This window comes from Bos grunniens, chromosome 16, assembly GCF_055505025.1.
Source record: "Bos grunniens cultivar Pamir isolate PY7600 chromosome 16, Bosgru_T2T1.0, whole genome shotgun sequence".
Classification (NCBI taxonomy): Eukaryota; Metazoa; Chordata; class Mammalia; order Artiodactyla; family Bovidae; genus Bos; species Bos grunniens.
In genome coordinates this window covers 25,708,592-25,732,978 of record NC_141180.1, presented here as the reverse complement: position 1 = coordinate 25,732,978, position 24,387 = coordinate 25,708,592, and the positions used below count along the sequence as shown (strand labels likewise).

General features: G+C 35.5%; 1 protein-coding gene across 9 annotated transcripts in view; it reads right to left on the bottom strand.

The window, feature by feature from the left end:
* The window catches only part of RC3H1 (ring finger and CCCH-type domains 1), a 75,744-nt gene that overhangs the window by 29,358 nt on the left and 21,999 nt on the right, over window positions 1–24,387 (bottom strand). For 5 of the 9 annotated variants that reach the window (XM_086343701.1, XM_086343700.1, XM_086343706.1 and 2 more), the window contains 6 exons: window positions 12,708–13,076; window positions 10,411–10,531; window positions 9,449–9,688; window positions 8,895–9,070; window positions 7,607–7,807; window positions 3,309–3,441 (listed from right to left, as the gene is read on the bottom strand). In XM_086343701.1, the coding sequence (XP_086199827.1) occupies window positions 3,309–3,441; window positions 7,607–7,807; window positions 8,895–9,070; window positions 9,449–9,688; window positions 10,411–10,531; window positions 12,708–12,938 (1,102 nt within the window). In that variant the 5' untranslated portion in view covers window positions 12,939–13,076. The remainder of the gene's footprint in view (window positions 1–3,308; window positions 3,442–7,606; window positions 7,808–8,894; window positions 9,071–9,448; window positions 9,689–10,410; window positions 10,532–12,707; window positions 13,077–24,387) is intronic. The other 4 variants (XM_086343705.1, XM_086343708.1, XM_086343704.1 and 1 more) reach the window with 1 other exon arrangement.

The following is a 24,387-nucleotide window of genomic DNA, read 5'->3' as shown; positions in this document are numbered from 1 at the left end:
TGTGTAAAATTTTAGACAAGGTTGCCTGTAAAGGGCTCCTTGAGAAGGTCACATTTGATTAGAGACTCAAAAGTAGGGTTTGAGTGTGCCTTGTGGATCTACTACGATATATGGGGAGAAAAACATTCCAAGAAGAGAGAAGAATAAGTACAAAGGCCCTAATATGGGAGTATGACATGTTAATGGAGGTGAAATTTGGAATGAATGCAGTGGGAAAAGAGTAAAAGAAGTAGGAGAGAGGTAAAGGAAGACCAGATCATTGTGAGGTCTGGTAGATCATAGAAAAGACTGGCTTGTATTGAGTGATGGAAACCACTGGAGTTTTTGAGCAAAGGGGTAATAGAATCACTCTGGTTCCTATGTTAAAACCAGACAGACAACAGGAGGCTATTCCATCATCCATGAAGATAGAAGAGGGAGGTAGTAGAGAGGTGATAAGTAGATGGATTCTGAACAGATTTTAAAGGTAGACCCTATGCGGTATGCTCAAAGATCAGATGTACCTTACGAGAGAAAGATGAGTTAATGATATCTCCAAGGTATTTGGCCTGAGGAAATGGAAGAATGGAGTTGCCACTAAAAGGAATGATGGGTGGGTGGCTGGAGGATATGGGCTGGAACTCACTTTTAGACAGACTACTCTTATAATTATTAGATTTTCAAGTAGAACTATTGGATAACAGGCAGGTAGATATACAAAAGAATTTAAGAAGAAAGTCTAGGCTGTAAATACTAAGTTATACAGATTTTTAAAACACCATCAACTATAATATGTATAATCATTTTATGTGCTACCAAAATAAAAAAAAATTGCTAATTATTACATGTCACTGATTATACAAATGCAGCCCAATTTCAGAAATACTAAAATCTGAAAAAATGTGAGCCTCAGAACTGATGAAATATACCAAGTTTGTGAGTCATACAAATAAAATCTAAAGCTGTGAGACTAGATGAGATTATCTAGGGAAAGAGTATAAATAGAAAAGAGAAGAGACACAAGGATTAAATTCCAGATGCACATCAAAGGTTAGAAAATATGGGGGGGAAAAAGAAAAAAAGTTTAGAGGTTATGGAGAGAAGAAGAAATCAGCAAAAGAGGCCGAGAAGGAGATTTCAATGTAGTAAGAAGAAAACTAGGAGAGTACAGTGGCCTAGAAGTGAAAAGAGTGGTACAAGGAGTAGAGAGTAAACAACTATGTTAAAGGCTAACAGGTCAAACACAAAGAGAATCAAGAATTGATATTTGGAATTAGCTGCATGGAAGTCACTTGTGACCTTGAGAAAAGCCACTTTGATTGAGTGGTAGAGATAAATGTCTGATTGGAGTGTGTTCAAGAGAGTGCTATAAAAAGTATAGAATTGGAGTTGTAGGTAGATGGCAAATGATGTCAAAAGTGGATTTTGATGAAAAGAATGATAAAATGTTTGTATGTTGACAGAGCTACTCTATAGAGAAGGAAAACTGATGACATAAGAAACAGAGGCTACTGGAAGGATATACTTGACAAGATGATATTGATACATAAGGAAAGAGGGTAGCCTTAGCTAGAAGTATGGTTTATCCACTGTCACACAAGGAAGGAGTAGAATATATTGGCTCAGACTGATGTAGACATATTGGTGACTGATGAAGTAGTGAGCTTATGAAGTGATCTTTTGATTGCTCAGAATGTTCAAAGCACAGCAGTGGGGGGAAAAATAAAATCACTGTGTTCTAAAAATAGATCTTAGAATCCCTGGCAGTCCAGTGGTTAGGACTATGGGCTTCTACTGCAGGGGGCCCAGGTTCACTCTCTAGTCAGGGAACTAAGATCCTGAATGCTGTGCAGCATGGCCAAAAAATAAAAAAATAAAAATAGATCTAAACTGATTTGATTAAGCAACTTTGGTAATAAATTTACTACTCTGAAATGTCATGGTCAAGTGTTCCAAGCCTTATTCTACAGGCAATGCATGTCACTAAAAGTTTGAGTATTAAAATCAGAGATGTGATTTATTTTGCAGCAGTAAGCATATAAGATTAGAAGAATCAAAAGAGTAGAGGAGAATGAAAGGCATTTAGTTTCAGGAAAAGGAATGAGGCACTCATTGAAGCAGTATTAATCTATGGGTTAGAGAGATACTGTGAAAGAACAGACAAATCTTGTCTGAAATGGGGTGTAGAGCAAGTGAAAGGAAAAGATATTCGGTAAGACAAAAGACTCAGGTTTTAAGCTTGCATACCTCAGAGAATCAGGTCATTTATTGAGAAAGGGAACACAGGAAGAAGAGCAAGTATCACGTGAAGATGAGTTTGCTCTGAAACACTGAGCAGAGAGGATGTAGAATCTCAGAAAGCATTTGGGAAAGTATGTCTGGAGTGATGAACAGATAATAGTGACAGAGGTATTTGGGAGTCTATTATCTGTGAAGGAATAATACCTGATGCTGATAATGAATGACAAACATCTTCAACAGAGAGTGTAGAGAAAGCAAAATTCCAAGAACACAAGCAGCCTACTCTTCAGGGGGCAAGAGAGGAAAGAGCAGACAAAGTGAACAAAATAAGACAGAACTAGCATTCAGACAGGCCAGAAGAGAATCCTAAGACTACAGAAAGATAAGGTACCAAGACAGTTTATCAAGAAAGTAGTCGACAACATTACCAAATGCTGAAGACAAGTAATTTAAGAAGCCTTTGGAATTAGAAACTAGGAAATTACTAGTAAATATTAAAAGTTTTTAGTTCAGTAGTAGGAATAAACACAAAGACAGTAGCATATAAGCTAACACACCCAAGATTTAAGTATCAGGTGAAAAATGAAGCTTGGTTGATTTTCAGGTTAAGGAGAAGGAACAGGAAATGGCTTGACAAATTAGACACGCAAAAGAAGATATGTGATGGAACAAGATTATGGTGGAGAAGGGAAACTTGGAACCAAAAAAATGCAACTAAGGACATAGTATACAGAAAAAAATGAAAAAAAAAAAAACAAAAAAACCCACAAAACTGGAGTTTTGTCAAAAGAGATGAAAATGGTAAAAATATAGCACAATGTTGTGATGAGACAGGGAAGAAACATAAAGGATCCCAGAAAGAATCTATTTTCCTGGTGAAAAGTAAAAATAAATTAAAAAGTATTAAATAAATATTAGTTGAAGTAACAAACAGACAGACAAGATCAGGACCAGAAACTTAACTACTACGTAAGAGATTCAGAATTACCACTCTGGGAAATTCTAGAGAAATTTAACAAAAGACAAAAGAATCACTGAATAGTACTAAGGCACATATAGGATAGTCCATTAATTCCCCCTGGATTTACCTGGACTAGGGTCAATGTTTGCTAATAGCTCCAAATGGGGTCTTAGTCGATTCAAGTTTGCTGGATCTCCAGTCCGCTGGAGAGCAATTGTTAGTTCCTGAACACTTTGTGCAAAAGAGGCTGGGGTCTGCAACTTAAAAAAAGATAAATATTAACTTCCCCCAAAGACCAGATAATCCTTTTAGAATAAAGATTATTTACAAGATCACAATCAGTTTTTGCAATTAATTACATTTAATTTTTATCCTCCCCCAAATCCCATGTGTTGGCCAATTGGATCACTCGCTTCCTGAAGAAGCCTTGCACTTCTCTGCATCAACACGTTGGTATATTGTATACTCTCTTCTCTCTGTCATTACACTCCTCAAATGTGAGATCGTTCTCAACTCCTCAATTTGGAAATACTCTTTAGAGCTCAGGTTCTTACAGCACCATGTTAGTTTGCCTCCTGGATCCATTCAAATAATTGAAATTTGGAAATACAGTCTAGAGATAATGTTATACAACAACAAAAGCAATGAAACTGGAGTCAAACTGAGTTTGAATTCAAGTTCTGTTATAGACCAAAGGTTATGGCACCATGTACAATATTTACAGACTCGATCTGAACTCACCTGTTGCACGGACTACATAATTTGAGCTAATTCCAGTTCGGAAAAATTCTGTATTTGGTTTGGGATTCTTGGAAGCTATCAGATTGCGTGTTTTCCTAAGGCTTAATGGACACACATACTTGCCCTAACTCTCCTAAGGGAGCCAATACATTTGACCGTTAAAGAAAAGATTAGGTGATGCTTCCCTAGTGGCTCAGTTGGTAAAGAACCTGCCTGCAATGCAGGAGACCCGGGTTTGATTTCTGGGTTGGGAAGATCTCCTGGAGAAGGAAATGGCAACCTACTCCAGTATTCTTGCCTGGAGAATTCCATGGACAGAGGAACTGGGCAGGCTACAGTCCGTGGGATTGCAGAGTCGGATATGACTATGTGACTAACTTCCACTTTTCACAACTAAGGGTTCTTATTTGAAAACATTTAGCTCTGTGGTTTATTAATATAGAAGAGGGCTGCTCTCACCTTATGAAACTGACTGCATCCTGCCTATGACATGCGCATCTTTCTACTTTCACTTAAAAAAAAAAATACACGTATGAAACTTTTTCTCCCCTACAGGTCGTTTTAAAAGGTATATTTTAAATAGCATACATTTAAAAAAACATGGAGTAACACAACTAACTAATCATTAAAATGGTGACATGCCTTTTATTCAATTTTTTCATCTTTGCATGTTTTTCACATACTTTTAATGGGCTATTTATAAACTTCTGGATTTGTTTACCATTAACATTATAACAAAGATATTTTTAAAATATCTAACCGTCTTTATTATAAAATACTTCAAAGTAATTGTCTAATATAATTCCTGTGCATCTATCACTGAGATTTAACAAAAATATTTCACTAACATTTTTAAAAAGAAATTTAATGCTATTTAATAGCTGAAGAGGGTATCTGTCCTGACATAACTGCAATTTTATTGGCCATGTAACTACTCAGTGTTCTGAGTAGATGAACGTTAACTTCTTTAACCATCCCCTTATAATAATCCTTTATAAATAATTTAGCAAATAACACTTTTGAATTTCTAACTTTTTTGAAAGTTTGGATTATTCCTTTAAAATAAATTCCTGGAAATAGTAACTTTGGTAAAGGCCATGAATATTTTGAGGTTTGGGGACTTCCCAGTGGCCTGGTGGTTAAGACTCCTCTTCTGCTGCAGGGAACTAAGATCCCGCATGTGAAAGTAATAGAACACTGTAAATCAACTATATTTCAATTTAAAAATGGAAAAATTTGAGGCTTCACTGACAAGTTAGTTCCCTCAAAATCTGTAATCCATTTTACAAACCACAGCAATGAATGAGAGAATATGTTTCTTTATAGTTTAACAGACAATATTTGTCATGTTACTGTTTTAGATGTGTATTTATTATTGGGGTCCATTCTATCCCATCAATTAGATACACTTCCTCTTTGTGAACTCCAAATTCATATTTATTAATTTAGTACGGTTATTGATTTTCTTGTCACTTTTAATAAGTTCTCTATTTCCATGGTCCAATACAATAGCCCTTAGCTACGTAAGGCTATTAAAAACTTTAAGTAATATAAAAATTTTAGTTTATCAGTCACATAAGATACATGTCAAGTGTTTAATAGCCAAGTATGGCTAATGATCACCATATTGGACAATGCGTGTATACAGAAGATTTTCATTATCACAGGAAGTTCTATTGCTCTATATAGTAACAAGATATCACACTGCAAACTTCATTTACCAGTTTGTTGCATGAAAGTTTAGGACATTAAATTCAAATTAAATTCACAATGTGAGCAAATTATTACAGAGTATACATTTAGGTATATAGTCCAGTTCAGATAAGAAGGTTAATAATCTCCTACTAGAGTTTTCACAAAAGTCAGTCAAGTTTCTCTTCAGAAGTAGAAAGGAACTCCTCTAAAAGATCATGATTAAGGTTATAATCAGTCTATTACATAATTTCACACCTAGGAGTGGCAGGTAAAGTTTTGGTAAAGGTATCTACTGCTACTGCTGCTGCTAAGTCACTTCAGTCATGTCCAACTCTGTGCGACCCCACAGACTGCAGCCCACCAGACTCCCCTGTTCCTGGGATTCTCCAGGCAAGAACACTGGAGTGGGTTGCCATTTCCTTCTCCAATGCAGGAAAGTGAAAAGTGAAAGTGAAGTCGCTCGGTCGTGTCTGACTCTTAGCGACCCCATGGACTGCAGCCCACCAGGCTCCTCCATCCATGGGATTTTTCCAGGCAAGAGTACTGGAGTGGGATGCCAGTGCCTTCTCCACAGGACAGAACAAATAATATATACTGAAAATTATGCATCACATAGTTATAAAACACATTTCCTAATTCTCCTTTGACATCGACCTACTACTCATTTCAAGAATCTTATCTTTAGGAAAAGCAACAACAAAAAAAGGGTGGGGTGGGGTGGAGAGAATAGCCTGGAAAGAGGTTTGCGTGGTTAAGAGCTGGATTCTTGAGTCAGAAGGTCCAAGTTCAAATCCAGCTCTGTCACTTATTACCAATATGACCCTGGAGAAATGTACTTAACCTGCCTCTGTTTCTGTATAAAAGGAATATTACAGGGCTGTTGAGAAGATTAAATGAATTATTTAAAACTACCAGACAGGGAGTTCCCTGGCGGTCTAGTGGTTGGGACTTGGCACTTTCACTACCATGGCCAGGGTTTAATCCCTGGTCAGGGAACAAAGATCCCACAAGCCATGTGGTATGGCCAAAAAGTAAAACATTCTAAGCAAAGTATTAACACATTAAAATAAAAAAATAAATAATTAAAACTACTAGACACACAGCAAGCTCTCAGTAAGTGTTAAATATTTTTTATTTAGGCTACTCTTACATACTGACATTTCTTTAAATTAAATATAGGGTGGACTCTCACATATAGTCTCATTTCTATGGTTATAAGGATTTAAGATAAAGTAGCAAAAATTAAGGAAAACAGAAAGTTTTTAAAAATCATTGAACATAATATATACAAATGGCACTTAAAGACTTTTATACAGCACTTTCACAAATTTCATGTTGAATTACAACAAAACCAGCTTAAATACTTACTCTATAGCTTTAAGATAATTAAATATAGCTTTTAGAGTCAGAAATTTTAGGGGTCTGACCTAAAATTCATGTGTACTTAAGTGATCTTTTCATCAGAACAAACAACAATTAAAAGTAGAGATAAACTGAAAATCTGATCAAATTTAGAATGGTTGATAATTTATTATGTGAGATTTTCCTGGCTGAGAGTCAAAAGAAACCTCAGTGTACACATCTTTCAGGCTATTAAATAGGTGCTCCAGGAAGAAGATAAAAGCACTGAGAAAATGAGTTTAACAAATATAGTGATCAAAACTCAGAGAAAAATAAAGGGGAGAGAGGCAATGAGAAAATAGAGACGGGAGACCCTCAAAGGGATGGAAAGCAGCACTGGATAAAATGTAAAACATTAATTAAATCAATTCTTATATAAGCAATGTCAGCTACACCTCAATTTAAAAACCTTTATATGAACAAACTGGTATTATGATGCGACTAGTTATGACATGACACTCAGCTATAGAGAATATAATTTACAAGAGCCTGATATATAGTATTCATTTTAATACATATTTATTAAATAAATGAATTACCAAACTCCATGATTAGTCCAAGAAATAAAGAACAAAAAAAAGAGTCTACCTTGTCAATAATGGACTGCATATGAGATTTGTGAGACTGGTCCCCATACAGCAAAGAGGACCACTGGTCTGGTGCAATTCGTAAGCCTGCTTCCATAGCAATCTGCACTATCTGGGAGTCATGTTCTCGCCGCAGAGCTTCATAGGTTCTAAATTCTTCTTTCAGCTGCATCAAAGAAGAGTCTTCATCACGTTTGGTGACCTAATAAGACATATGTAATCTCATGAGTCAAGTAAGAAACAAACTGTGTTTATATATTATAAGACCACATAGAGACATGAAAATACTTTGAAAAGAAGAAAATTCTCATGCAACTATTCTGAAAAACACTGCCTTTTTTAGTTTGAGTGTCAGATGAGGGGATGCGATGGCCTCCTTATAGCTTGTTATCAATTAACAATTTTTTACACAGGCTCCCTGGCCCATGAAGTACTTGTTATATGTTGTGTCAAAAGCAGGAAACCATGACTTTAAGAAGGAAAACAAAATGAACAGCAAGAGACAACATACTGGACACCAATGTTTGAAGTGTGCCAATTCAATCTGGCATACAAAGGACTACGTTCTGCGTTACTGCATATACTAAAATCAAAATGGCAAATGGAGCTCCTGTGCTGTATATGTGGAATTATGTCAGGAGCAAATAGCCACGTAAAATGCACTCCTGCTTTAATGACTCTCTCTTTAGATCAATTCTGTTTGTAGTCTTGATGGAAAACTGACATGGCTTTATAGTCTCTTCAAATAAAAAAATCTATATGCCTTGATTTGATCTTTGCTGTTCAATATCTAATATAAAAAATTCAATGCAACAAAATTTAACTTTAATAAGACACCATCTCCCTGGACAAGGGAATGGCAACGCACTCCAGTATTCTTGCCTGGAGAATCCCATAGACAGAGGAGCCTGGTGAGCTATGGTACACAGGGATGCAAAGTCAGACACAGCTAAGTGACTACATTCTTGTTCTTTTTTTTTAGATTTTTTTTTCTTCTTTTCTTGATAAGGACTATTTTTAAAGTCTTTGTTTAACTTGTTACAATATTGCTTCTGTTTTATGTTTTAGTTTTTTGGCCAGGAGGCCTGTGGGATCTTATCTTCCTGACCAGGGATCCAACCCGCACCCCCTGTTTTGGAAGAAGTCTTAACCACTGGACCATCATCTACATTCTTTAAAAGAAAATCTGCTAAAATTTATGAAAAGATACAGGCAACTTTATTAAACTCAAGTTTTACTACTTAAGTTTGGGGAAAGAAAGTTTCCTTTTAACTTGAAATTTACCATACCTTGAAGCAGGAGGCTCTATAAAGGAGCTGGACAACATGCCCAATGCTAGTTTTAGAGGCTTGAGGAAACCGTGGCTCCAATCTTTGCACCACAAAGAGAACCAATACTTTTCTAGACAAAGCAGAACCATCTTCTAAGGCCAGGAGAACCAGCTTTAGGGCTTCCTCCTGCATTGCTAGGAAAAGTTGAAAAAAAAAAAAATTTATCATGTACAGATACTAGATAAATCTATTTCTTAGAAGGGTGATATTTAATAATTTCTACAGGTACCACTTAATTAATGGGCAACACAACAACAACCAATATTCACAGCTACACTTTTTGAACCATATGGGGGCAATCTTGTATTACATTCCATATATTTAAGAAAGCAGGTTAATACAGTTAAGAGAAAAGTTTTAAGTGTACTGAAAAACTGACCTGGAATTACCCACGCCATGATTATAGGAAACCAAGTGAGACATTACTTGATAACAACAGAATATTGCAAAGAACTGGCCTTTTTATATCACCTATAGCGCCTACACTATACTTTAAATATAAAATTATATACCTGGTCCAAGGAACTGGCAGCCTCTAGCTCTGACTGCTGCCCAAAGATTGGAAGAGAGTTGCTGAGGATTCTGGTGTTGGAGAATGAGCTCTGTAACTGTTCGTTCACCTAAAGATCGGGCTGCCCTCATGGCACGAATCCTGCCTTCTTCTTCCACTAGTTGGCAGTGGACCAGCGTCACTAGCTTCCTCTGCATTGGGCGACTCAGAACACTCTGAGTAGTACTATTCAGACCCACGCCTTTAAAATAGAAGAAAGAGTTATTTCTAGGTTTCCAATGAAGTTTTGGAGTCCAGAAAAACTTCCTCTAATGGGCTGACTGACTTACAGGTATATGGAATAGTTCTGGGTTCTATCAGGATATTTAAAATAAACAATACAAATCACACAAATGAAGCCTAGTTTGTAGTTTAAAAGTATACAAAGCTGTTAACCACATGCAAGTGGAATACTCACGATGACATTAAATATATCATTATTCATTTTAAGCATAATTTTAAAAGGCTAGTCAATATTGATAATTAAAAATTCAAATCTTAGGTCCTAACAGATTTGGTACATTTCACAGTGGTTAAGCTCACCTTTTCAATGAAAACAAGCCATACTGGCAAGACAGTAATGGTAACTTTCAATTGTATTATATCCCCAATAGCACACCACACAAAACTGGATAGAAGGCAGACAATTCAGGGCTGTCAAATGATACAAAGCCCTTCTGAAACCACTAGTATGCTTATACCTACTTTTGCAACCCATTCAAAAAATGTTTCCAATAAACGGTACCTAAACTTTAAATTCACTACTTTATTTGATATGGTTTATAATGATATTATTTAACATCAGTGGGTTTGGCTTATAATAAATAAATGAATTTTGTTAACACAGCCCACAATTTTTATGGTCACAAAAGCATCTTTGATGAACTTGTGCTTAATTAGCATGGATAATTTCATCCAATTTACCTCTAGCACTGCTGAGTGGTTTCAGGTACAGTGCTAATTCTTCTACACATTTCTTGGCTTCCTCATAATGTTTTGTATCTTCAACCCCACTACACAAAGTAATGGGCTGCTGCTCAGGAACCTAGAGGTCAAAAAAAGGGTGTTTGAGTGCTCACTAATTATGATCAAATGCTTTGTTGAATAGATTTTATGCACTCCTACTCTCCCTGGTGGCTCATGGTAAAGAAGCGGCCTGTAGTGCGGTTCACCCAGGAGTGGTAGTGTAGTGCGGGAGACCCAGGTTCAATCTCTGGGTTGGGAAGATCCCCTGGAGGAAATGGCAACCCACTTCAGTATATCTTCCCTGGAGAACCCAATGGACAAAGGAGCCTGGTGAGATACGGTCCATGGGGTCGGAAAGAGCTGGACACAAGTGAGCAACTGACACTTTCATTTGCACTCTATCACTGTCACTATCAAAACTCCCATTAAATTAACTGAATTCTTTCAAAAGATCTTTTCTATACATACATACAAAATTATAGCATTTTAAAATTTTTGTTTTATTTCTGTAACAGCTTTATTGAGACATAATTTGCATAACATATAACTGACCCATTTAAGGTATATATTCAATGACTTTAAGTATATTTAGTTATGCAACATCAAAATTTTAGAACATTTTCATGGCCCCTTAAAAGAATCCCACAGTCACGCCTGCCATATTTCCCCTCAAACCTCCTCCAGTTGTATGAAGAAACTATTTTTTGTCTCTCTGGATTTGCCTATTTACAACATTTCATATAAACAGAATCATATAATAACTTCCAAAGCAGCTGTACGATTTTGCATTCCCATCAGTAATAAATGAAGGGTCTCTGTTGCTTTATATACTCACCAGTATTTTGCACTGTGTTTTGAATTTTAGCTATTTTAATTCATGTGTAGTGGTATCTCATTGCTGTTTGCACAATTATTAAAGGTTATATTTTGTTTATACTTGCTATAAAATGTGGGCTATCTTTTCCTTATTGTAAAATATATCTTTGCCCCTTATTTATTTTCTACATAGTAGTTATACCTCTGACTGTCATTTTAATTTGCAATTTTTTAATGACAAACAATGCTGAGCAAGTTTTTATTTGCTCATTTGCCATGTGCATATCTTTGGTGAGGTGTACAGATCTCTATCCATTTAAAAATGATGTTCTTTTTATAATGGAGTTGAAAGAGTTCTTTATATGTTCTAGATACATGTTTCTTCTCAGATATGTGATTTACAATTATTTTCTTCCATTCTGTGAGCTGTTCTCTTACTCTCTTGACAGTGTTGACGCACTATGCTTCTGGTTTCGTATTTGTTTTTTGGCTGCAGCTATTGAGATCTCAGTTCCCTGATGAGGAATTGAACCTGGGCCCTCGGCAATGGAAGTGCAGAGTCCCAACCACTGGATGTCCAGGTAAGTCCAGTAAGTTTTCCTTTTGAATAAGCTGTTCTAGAATCACTCTCTTTATCTCCAGCATACATAGTATCGACCTTCCTTACTTTTTATCCACTTAGAGGAAGACTGATTCAGCAAATATTAGTGGTACTAATATTAACATAAGTATTAATGTCCAAGTTCTAGTATATTTAGAACTTGGACAGAAAATAATTCACAGTAAACATAGGACACTTCAGACTCACACTATGCAAATCAGTGAGGGATTGTTTAAGTGAATCATATTTATCTCTGAAAAGCCTGCCTTCCTTGGCTTTGTGAAACCTTCTGAAGATACTACTGATCTCTAACTTGAGAATACTGACACAAAGCTTTCAGAGTATCACCTTCAGAATCACTAATTTTTACATTTTATGTATTAAAGGAGCATTTGCTCCTACTCTAGACAAAAGATTCCAAAGGCAGTGTTCTACAGTTTTCATTACCTTCTGTATCTTTCATTTCAGTTAGTATCTACTAAGTAAAATTGTCTGAAGCAGCTTCATTTTTCTTATTAAGTAAAATGCAATTGTTTAGCAAATAATATCTTCCTTAATATTAAGAAGTCCTTGTGACTTACCTCTAAGGTTTCTCTAGTGATCTGAGAGCTAAGGCTGTTGAGAAAATCTAACCACCAGATTGAATGTTACTGTGCAATGAGAAACACTGCACCAGCACAACAGAACCTAAGGTGCTGAAACAAAGTGTCTAAACAATACTTTACAGAATTGCATCTATTTAAATAGAAGGCAATAGGACTCAATCTTAATCAGTTTCTCTCAGAAGGAAAATACACATATACAGACATTTAAAAATGTAACAAGTTACCCAACTAACCTGAGCACCCACTAGCTGCAACAACGCTGAGTTCACTGGGAGGAGTTCAATGTCTGTATTGATAGTGGTCTGGTCAAATGGGCAAGCCTTGCGGTGGAGTTTGTTCAGGCACATCTTGCAGACAGTATGGCCACAACCCAAACTGATGGGCTTTCTAATTGTTTCGTCAAAAGTCTGAGTGCAAATTGGGCAGGAGAGGAAATCCGTCCACTGTGGAGCTTGCACAGGCATTGTTCTGGAGTTACAATTTACTCACACACACACAAAATCTAAAGCAAAGATTCCACTGGAATCAAAATCTTTGAAAAAAGTTTTTTTTTTTTTAAATATCTTCTGTAAATACAGTCAGCACATAGTGTGAAATATAACCTGAAAAACAAAGAAAGAAAATGACTGCCTTCCTTTACTGTACATTCTCACCCCACTACCTATAACATTTTATACCACATTTATATCAACACAGTCTACCTTTTTTGCATTTTGACAAAATCAGAGCCATAATAAAACAGCTAGTCTCATCCCTTCATTTTAGAGATGGAGAGTAGACCTCAGAAAAAGGAAGTAATTTGCTGTAGGTGACAATAACAAAGCTGGATCCAAGATCTAAGTCTCTCAATTTATCTAAGTTTATGATTGTTTTATATTTTAAAATTAGACTTAAGATAGCTAAGACTACTTTGATCTGCACACAATCTGTTCATCTGTGAAAATTCATGAAGCTCTACACTTAACAATGTATACATTTCAGTGTATGTTATACCCTAATAAAGAGTTTTTTTAAAAACTGGCCTAAAGTAAAAACTACCCTAAAATATTTTTATCATCAAATTCAGTGTGGGTAATGAGATTAAAAAGCGATTGTGGGGTTTTTAACATTTATCTTAAGAGTTTTTTTGTTTGTTTTTTAACTGGTAAAGATCTTTAAGCCTCTGTTATGGCTTATATTTGCTGCTATAGTATATTGTGTTATAGTTAAAATTATTTACTTCAAAAGATTTTTTAAATTCTCAAGTTTAAGAATGATAGAACAATACAGTTAACCAGAACACATATACATACAGTAAAATTTTACTGTCTCTCCACTTCCTTTTGGTAGGGGATAAAAATCAAATTACAAAACTTATCACCTGTGTCTAACATAAATTTTCTTTACATATAAAATCTAATCTGAAATTTCTTGCACATATCTTAAACAACCTGCTATACTTACTGTAACTGTAGTTTCTAAAAATGAGAACTGATGAACAGAACAATAAAGTAACACAGTATTACATGTTCTTAAAGATTTGATTATGCTCCCTAGAGACTGCTTATGGAAAAAAAGAAAAACTCATCTAAGCTGTAATTAATTAGAAAGGTAAATTATCTACACATTTTATTTTCCAAGCATTACATTTAATTTAGGTTTTACTGAAGTAATTCAACCTTAAATGCAAGCCCATTATTGAGAGAACAATTTCCATTAGTATGCTAAAAAATTTTATCCAGTCACTGAACAAATTTTTACTAAGCACTACTAGTACTGTGATCCAGACTCTGAATTATTAGGGAAACAATGAAACTCTGTAGTATCTGCCTTGTGAGTAACCTGAGCTTTGTCTGGATTTTTGTGCTATCAAACAAATGGATAATGGGGGAAAAAATATAAGAACCTAGACAGTTAACAAGTTAATTTCATATGTAGATCTAAAATTAAAGTTATCTGTGTATATGTTCAAATGGCCTGTGCAATAACAGGACAGAGTGAGTAAAGAAAATGCCCACATTTTTATTTCTATAATTAATTATAAATATTTTAAATAAAATATACCTGCAAATAGAATGAGTAGCTACAGGCATGTTTACATTAATTAAATCTTTATACTTAATAAAAAGAGCCCATCATCCGAAGTGTTAAAAAAGAAAATGAAGTATCTAATTACTCAATTGTAAAGTCAAATGCTACAATTTGCATGGGGTTGTAGAATGCTCCAAAATAAAGGAGAAAAGTGCTTAAAAGACATAATATTTAGAACAAGAACTGGTTATTAGTCAGAAATGTTTGCTGAAGTTGATTAAGTATCATCCAATCTTTTCTATAAATTAGCATGCAGCTTAAATTAATGCCTAAAAAGAATGTGATCTTAGGTTAAACCTTCACACAGTGAATGATTCCTTCCTTTTTACTAGTATGGCTGTGTAAAGAACTTAACATTTGTTAATTAATCATAAAACAAAGTTAAAACATGGCTCTTTATTCCCTTAACACTGTAAAACTATAGAAACCCAAAAGAGCACAAAACATAAATGCTTTATTGCACAATCAGTATAATTTTTACTATTTATATGTCATGTGCCACATACTATAAATGTACTAAATGCTTTACATAGAACAAAATGATAAAAAGTAGGTAACTACTGTTATCTCATTTTACAGATACAGTTGACCCTTAAACATCATAGGTTTGAATACCAAGGGTCCACTTGTACGTGGAATTTTTTTTTTTCAATAGTAAATACTGCATATTACAACGACCTGCTTCCCTGGTGGCCCAGATGGTAAAGAATCTGCCTGCAATGTGGGAGACCTGGGTTCAATCCCCGAGTTGGGAAAATCCCCTGGAGGAAGGCATGGCAACCCGCTCCAGTATTCTTGCCTGGAGAATCCCATGGACAGAGGAGCCTGGTGGGCTACTGTCCATGGGGTTGCAAAGAGTTGGACATAACTGAGTGACTAAGCACAGCACAGCACAACAACCTGCAATTGACTGAATCCTTGGGTGCAGAACCACAGATAAGGAGGAACCATACATATGGAGAGCTAACTGTAAATTAAACATAGATTTTCAACTGATCAGAGGGTCAATGGAGTTCAACTGTCAACTCCATGAGAAATGGAGGTTTAGTAAGGCTGAATAAGCTAAAAACAGAAAGAGCTGCAATAATAACCCAGATTTTATTGTTTAGTTGCTAAATTGCGTCCTGCTCTTTTGCAACCCCATGGATTGTAGCCCTCCAGACTCTTCTGTCCATGGGAGTCCCCAGGCAAGAATACTGGAGTGGGTTGCCATTCCCTTCTTCAGGGGATCTTCCCAACCCAGGGATTGAACCCAGGTCTCCTGCACTGCAGGCAGATTATTTACTGTTTGAGCCACCAGGAAAGCCCAATATGCGTTGTGTATAGATTTTATAACAGGTAAAAGAAAAACATAATCACAGATTCTGAGACTAAATTCAATATAGTACAAATGGGGAGCTTGAAAAAAAAATCAAAGCTACAGGGAAGCCAGAAACAAAACAAAAAATAAAACAGAGAGCAAGACAAAAAGATATGAGGTGAGACTAAAGAATTAGAGGGAACCAAAAACTATAGGATCTTTTAACTCATAACCAGTAGCTCATGGTAAAGAATCCACCTAAAAAGCAAGAGATTTTCCTGGGTCTGGAAGATCCCCTAGAGAAAGAAATGGGACCCACTCCACTATTCTTGCCTGGGAAATCCCATGTACAGAGGAGCCTTGGCAGGCTATAGTCCATGGAGTCACAAAAGAGACAAACATGACTTTGCAACTAAACAACAACAATGGTATCTGATCGTAATGTTAAGGCACTGAAGAACCAGGAAATGATCCACTTCATTGTTTTTTAAAACAAGGTATGCCTATACTATCAAAACATGCAGAATAATTAAAAAGAGAATTAAGCATGCAGAAATGTTAAGTTAAAGCAAAATTTTCAGACCAATATGTATGATGTCATTTGTGTTGGGGGGGAAAATCCTACAGTCTTGGTATCAATGAATATAAATGGATAGAAGAAAAAGATACAGAAAATATCTAACAAACTTGACAGCAGTTACACAGTTGGGCAACTTACAAAATGTATACAATCACAATTTACTTATATAAGTACAAAAAACCTGAAATAATGAAAACAAGAGAAGACAGACCACATTTAGAACACAAAGAATTACTATAAAACTATTAAAAATATTTTCTTTAATAAACTGATCTTCTTTTACTATACATATTTGGATGGTCAAGTCATCAAAATTACTTATTAGTTCTTTATAAAATTCATTAAAAACCCTTTAAGAACTTCTCTATAATTTATGTTTCAAAGAACTAGCATAGTTTATTACTTTTATAATGAAATGTATCATTTCCATCTGTATTAACCTAGTAAAATGAAGTATATAATTGCTAACCCCTCACACATTCCAGTTAAGTAGCTCTTAGAGGCATAACAAAGTTTATAGAATTATCATTCAGAATCAGCACCCAGTTCTTCGCTAAAAAGCACTCTTTTGACCAAAAACATGGGTTTGAGAGACAAGGAGAGAACAATATTTTAAAAGTTTGACTTTGGATAGAAAATTTAATGAATAAGAATAGGGTTAAGTCACACTTTGATGATTCTATTTCAATCAGCAAAATCAAAAACCAAAGCTTTTCTCAAGACTCAAACTGTTGTAGTAGATACAAGAAGAATTTCCACTTCCTCATTCTTTAAACATCTTTCTCCAAAGTCATCTTTTAAAACATTGTTCAAGCTTCTCAAAGACAGTTCTTTACACCACCTTCAACTACAAAACACATCTAAACCACAAAGGACATATGACTTTGCGAATATAATAAACATTCTTTCAATCAAGAGTAAACATGAGACACTTTAATCATAACAAGCATGAGGAGGCTGAGAAGACAAAGGAGCTGTCACTGGACAAAGAAACAGGAATTAAGTGACTTTGTTGGAATTCTAGGTGTGTCCAAAGAGATTATTGCAACAGGTGACCACCTGGAATAAAAATGAAAAAAATAAAAAAGTAACAGGAAGAGAGTGCCACACCCCACCTACGGCGACTGTGCTGGTATTTTGGTCTCACCACTCCAGTGAAATAAATGGCTCTTCTCAACATCACCAAGATCAAGCCCTGAGCTTTTGGAGTGGGAGCACTGACTCCAAGACCCTAGACTACCAGAGAACTAACCCTAGGGAGTATCAAATAGTGAGAACTCCCACAAAGGAAACCATAAGTATTCCTTGTGAGGAAAACACAAGTATTAAATAATACATTAGATGAGATGGATCTCATTGATATCTTCAGGACATTCCATCCAAATACAGAAGAATACACCTTCTTCTCAAGTGCACATGGAACAGTTAATTTAAGAAAATTGAAATCATTATCAAGCATCTTTTCTGACACACTAGACTAGATATCAATTATAAGAAAAAAACTGTAAAAAACACAAACACATTGAGATTAAACAATACATTTCTAAATAACCAACAGGTTACTGAAAAAATCAAAAGGGAAATCAAAAAATTTCTAGAAATAAATGACAATGAAAACACAACTCAAAACCAATGGGATGCAGCAAAAGCACTTCTAAGAGGGAAGTGTATAGCAATACAGTCCTACCTCAAGAAACAAGATAAACATCGAATAGACAACCTAACTTTACACCTAAATAAAGCAAGTGGAAAAGAAAAAGAAGAACAACAACAAATTAGCAGAAGGAAATAAATCATAAAGATTAGAGCAGAAATAAATGAAAAAGCAATGAAAGAAACAGTAGTAAAAGATTAATAAAACTAAAAGCTGGTTCTTTGAGAAGATAAACAAAATTGACAACCCTTTAGCCAGACTCATCAAGAAAGAGAGAATAATCAAATCAACAAAATTAGAAATGAAAAAGGAGAGGTTACAATAGACAACACAGAAATACAAAGGATTATAAGAGACTATTATGAACAACTATATGGCAATAAAACGGATAACCTGGAAGAAATGGACAGATTCTTAGAAAACTTTAATCTTCCAAGACTGAACCAGGAAGAAGCAGAAATTATTGAACAACCCAATTACAAGCACTGAAATTGAAGCTGTGATCAAAAATCTCCCAAAAAACAAAAGCCCAGGACCAGATGGCTTCACAGGAGAATTCTATCAAACATTTAGAGAAGAGCTAATGCCTATCCTTCTAAAACTCTTTCAAAACACTGCAGAGGGAGGAACACTTCCAAACTCATTCTACAAGGTCACTATCACCCTGATACCAAAACCAGACAAAGACAACACAAAAAAAGAAAACGACAGGCCACTTATCACTGATGAACATAGATGCAAAAATTCTCAATAAAATTTTAGCAAACAGAATTCACCAACACATCAAAAACCTCATACTCCATGATCAAGTTGGGTTTATTCCAGGGATGCAAGAATTCTTCAACATACGCAAATCAATCAATGTAATACACCATATTAACAAATTGAAAGATAAAAACCATATGATAATCTCAACAGATGCAGAAAAAGCCTTTGACAAAATTCAGCAGCCATTTATGATCAAAACTCTTCAAAAAATGGGCATAGAAGAAACCTACCTCAACACAGTAAAGGCCATGTATGATAAGCCTACAGCAAACATTCTTCTCAGTGGTGCAAAACTGAAAGCATCCCCCTAACATCAGGAACGAGACAAGGGTGTCCACTTTTGTCACTAGTATTCAACATAGTTCTGGAAGTCCTAGCTACAGCAATCAGAGAAGAAAAAGAAATAAAAGGAATCCAGATAGAAAAGAGGAAGTAAAGCGCTCACTGTCTGCAGGTGACATGATACTGTACATAGAAAATCCTAAAGATAGTATCAAAAAATTACTACAGCTAATCAGTTAATTTAGCAAAGTTGCAGGATTCAAAATCAGTACACAGCAATCACTTGCAATTCTATATACTAACAATGAAATACCAGAAAGAGAAATTAAGGAAGCAATCCCATTCACCATTGCAACAAAAAATAAAAATATCTCTAGGAATAAACTTACCTAAGGAGACAAAAGAACTCTACACAAAAAATTATAAGACACTGATAAAAGAAATCAAAGATGACATAAACAGATGGAGAAATATTCCATGTTCCTGGGTAGGAAGAATCAATATTGTGAAAATGACTATACTACTAAATGCAATCTACAGTTTCAATGCGATCCCTATCAAATTACCAATGGCAGTTTTCACAGAACTATAAGAAAAAATTTCACAATTCATATGGAAACACAAAAGACCCTGATTAGCCAAAGCAGTCTTGAGAAAGAACGATGGAGCTGGAGGAATCAACCTTCCTGACTTCAGATTATACCATAATGCTACAGTCATCAAGACAGTATGGTACTGGCACAAAAACAGAAATATAGCCCAATGGAACAAGATAGAAAGCCCAGAAATAAACCCACACACCTACAGGTATCTTATTTTGACAAAGGAGGCAAGAATATACAATGGGGGCAAAGACAGCCTCTTCAATAAATGATGCTGGAAAAATTGGATAGCTACACGTAAAAGAATGAAATTAGAACACTTCCTAACACGACACACAAAGATAAACTCAAAATGGATCAAAGACCTAAATGTAAGACCAAAAACTATAAAACTGTTAGAGGAAAACATAGGCAGAACATTTGATGACAGAAATCAAAGCAAGATCCTCTATGACCCACCTCCTCCTAGAGTGATGGAAATAAAAACAAAAGTAAACAAGTGGGACCTGATTAAACTCAAAAGCCTTTTGCACAGCAAAGGAAACTAAGCAAGGTGAAAAGACAACCCTCAGAATGGGAGAAAATAACAGCAAATGAAACAACTGACAAAGGATTAATTTCCAAAATATACAAGTAGCTCATACAACTCAATGCCAGAAAAGCAAACAACCCAATCAAAAGTGGGAAAGAGACTTAAATAGACATTTCTTCAAAGAAAACATGCAGATGGCTAGCAAACACATGAAAAGATGCTCAACACTGCTCATTATTAGAGAAATGCAAATCAAAACTCCAATGAGATATCACTTCACACAGGTCAGAGTGGCCATCATTTCAAAAAGTGTACAACAACAAATGCTGGAGAGGGTGTGGAGAAATGGAACACTCTTGCACTGTAGGTGGGAATGTAAATTGATACAGCCACTATGGAAGATGGTATGGAGATTCCTTAAAAAACTAGGAATAAAACCACCATATGACCCAGCAATCCCACTCCTAGGCATAAACCCCGAGGAAACCAAATTGAAAAAGACACATTTCCCATCGTTCATTGCAGCACTATTTACAACAGCTAGAGCATGGAAGCAACCTAGATGTCCACCAACAGATGATGGATAAGGAAGTTGTGGTACATATACACAGTGGAATATTACTCAGCCATAAGAAGGAACACATTTGAGTCAGTTCTAATGAGGTGGATGAACCTAGAGCCTATTATACAGAGTGAAGTAAGTCAGAAAGAGAAAGATAAATATTGTATACTAATGTATATATACGCAATCTAGAAAAATGGTACTGAAGAATTCATTTGCAGGGCAGCAACGGAGAAACAGACATATGGAATAGATTTATGGACATGAGGAGAGGGGAGGAGAGGGTGAGACGTATGGAGAGAGTAACATGGAAACTTACATTACCATATGTAAAACAGATAGCCAATGGAAATTTGCTGTATGTCTCAGGAAACTGAAACAGGGGCTCTGTGTCAACCTAGAGGGGTAGGACTGGGAGGGAGATGGAAGGGAGGTTCAAAAGGGAGGGGATATATGAATACCTATGGCTGATTCATGTTGAGGTTTGACAGAAAACAACAAAATTCTGTAAAGCAATTATCCTTCAATTAAAAAACAAATAAAAAGAGTAAACACAAAATAAAATTATTAAATACCAACATCTAGATTCTTTAAACTTCCTCAGAGCAAGGCTATGTAAGAAAAAAAATTTTCTATTAATTAATGCACATGTGCTCAAAGTCTGCAGGTAAAATATGTGTTAGAGCTCAGACTGAATCTAGCTCATTAAGAGTAATTCTACTGGAACCTTCCTAATCAGAAACAGAACATAAATGATGGATCCTCTTATTTCTAAAAAAAATACAAGAGTCACTCTGCTGCTCAATGATGAGAGCAATGGTTAACTTTCCCATCAGTTTAAACAAGACCTACTCTCCTTTGTAGATGGCAACAATTGGTGATCTTACTGTTGATAACTGGTAATAGATCATTCAGAATACAAATTAAACAGCACTCAGTCTGACCTTGAAGAGAGCCCAAACTTATTTTAAAAAATCATATATAACTTCCTAAATAAAATACACATTCTTACACCCACAGGAGTATGCTTAAACAGCATTTAGAAGGTCATCTTCTGTGCCTTCTTCCATACCCTTGATAGGAGTTACTAGACAGAATGTGACATTGACATTTTACTAATTCTTCCCAACTTCTAAATTCTGATTAAAAACCATCACTCAAAATATCTCTTATGCTGTTGATGTTCAATCACTCAGTCATGTCTGACTGTGCGATCCCACACACTGCAGCATGCCAGGCTCACCTGTCCTTCACTATCTCCCGGAGTTTGCTTAGATTCATGTCCATTGAGTCCATGATGCTATCTAACCATCTCATCCTTATCCACCTATATTAATAAAATTAATCTTCAATATTATCATCAGAGTTTTTTTTTCTTTTAAAAGGAAATAAAATCTTATCAGAGTAAGAAAATTATTTCAGTGAACAGTAAACAATAAAACCACTGACTCATTCCACCAGCTAAGTGACTAGTTTGCAGACATCAAACTCCAAGTCATGTAAATGCCTTGTAGTAACTCCTTTCAAACCCATGCCTCTGCAAAACAACAAACAACTACATGTTGTGAGCCTTAAGGTTTAAGGGTGATTAAAGCAATTCCCAAAGAGCTACTATAGGCAAAATTATGATAACATGATGTGTAACAGAGCTTGGCTTTCCAAAAGTAAACCATGTGTCATGTCTCATGCCAAGTGTTTTCAGGTGTGTCTCTCATTTAAATGTCCACCACAAATCTAAACCACAATCTAAACCACCACCAGTAACCAGTATTTGTTAAGCACCAACTAGGTGCCAGTACTTTCAGTGCTCTATATACTGTATCTAATTAATTAAATGTTCACAGCAACACTGTGATATAGTTATTTCCATTTTAAAGATAAAGAAACCAGAATACTAGTGAGTGGCTGGACTATGATTCAAATTCAGGCCAGCTTAACCCATAAGCTGGTACTTTAAAATTCTCTAATTTCTGCCACTTAACAGGTGCAATTAAGTCATTATGGCAAGGGAGCTTAGGATGATGGAAATGTTCTAAAATTGTGCCGATGGTTGCACAAGTCTAAAAATTTACTAAAAATTGTTGAACTGTACACTTAAGTAAATTTTACAGCATGTAAATTATACTTCAATAAAGCTGTTTAAATAGCCATTAAAGGTTTTTTATAAAGTCATAGTTTTTAATTTTAATGTAGTAATTTAAAAATATAAAGATACGTTTCAGACTGTTCTATGAGCACAGCAGTAATTCTAGTAGTAGTAGTAGTTTGGTCACTAAGTCGTGTCCGACTCTTGCAATGCCAAGGACTGTAGCCTGCCAGATTCCTCTGTCCATGGGATTCTCCAGGCAAGAATACTGGAGTGGGTTGCCATTTCCTTCTCCAGGGGATCTTCCTGACACAGGAATTGAACCCAGGTCTCCTGCATTGCAGGCAGATTCTTTACCGACTGAGCTACAAGGGAATAGCTAAATTAAATAAATAGCTAAATTATACTGCTTTGAAGATTTCATTTAAATATATTCAAACTGACATTTTAAAAATTGTTAAAAAGTTATTACCATCTCCTCCATCAAGGTTTATTTTATGTGTGTCTGATTTAGAAAGAGAAGTAAGAAAATTAAAATTCCTCAAGCATCTATTCTGGCCTAGTCACTCTTCAGAAGCATTATTATACCCATTTTATAGGTAACTCTTGATCTTCAGCAGCATTAAATAACTTGCCCAAAGTTAATAAATTGTCAAGTTGAGACTAAAACTCAGTTCTTATGTTAATTCACAGCGTAAGTTACCTAGAGCAAGATATTACATCAAACAAAACCTTATTGTCTGTAAGAAGAAAATCCTGGATCTCCTTCCACCCTGCCCTACCCCATGAGATGAGTTTAATTATTATCTTTGGCCTTAATTTGCCATTTGCCTGGGACATTTCCATAGCAACCAAAAAACAGGGCAACATCAGAGAAGAGAAAATTTTTAACTATCTTGAAAAGTGATGCTAAGAGCAGAAAATAAAAACAAAAAGAAGAAAAATAAATGAAGGTTTAGTACAATACCACTCAGGGTTATAATTCTCAGAATATTAGTTAATTCACATATAAAACAGTGTGAGATTTCTGAAGACTCAAGGTTTCTCCAGCAATAACACCCTGTGAAGACTCAATTTTGACTGTAAAAATACTTCTTCCCAAAATAAACAAACTGAATTGTAACTTTATACTGTTCACAACATCCTAGATATAAATAACTTAATATGCTAATGTTAGTGCAAATATAGACAAATTCTTAGGACCAGTATAAAGAGAAGGACTTCTGACTTAAGAGGAGGAACAGGCCTGGAAAACAGAACTCGATTAAAAGGGTTGAGAAAGCTACACAGGGCTAATTTAGGTGGCTTATTTTCCCAGAGTTCAGAGGGACAAAAGCAAACACTTCTATTTCCAATGTAAAGCCAAATTTAGCAGAAGAAATAGTAAGGAAGGATAAAGCCATTCACAGAGAAGCTGCTTGATCAAGCTGAAACACTGCAAGTGAAGGACAGCTACTAACTTTTGGTATAAAGTCTG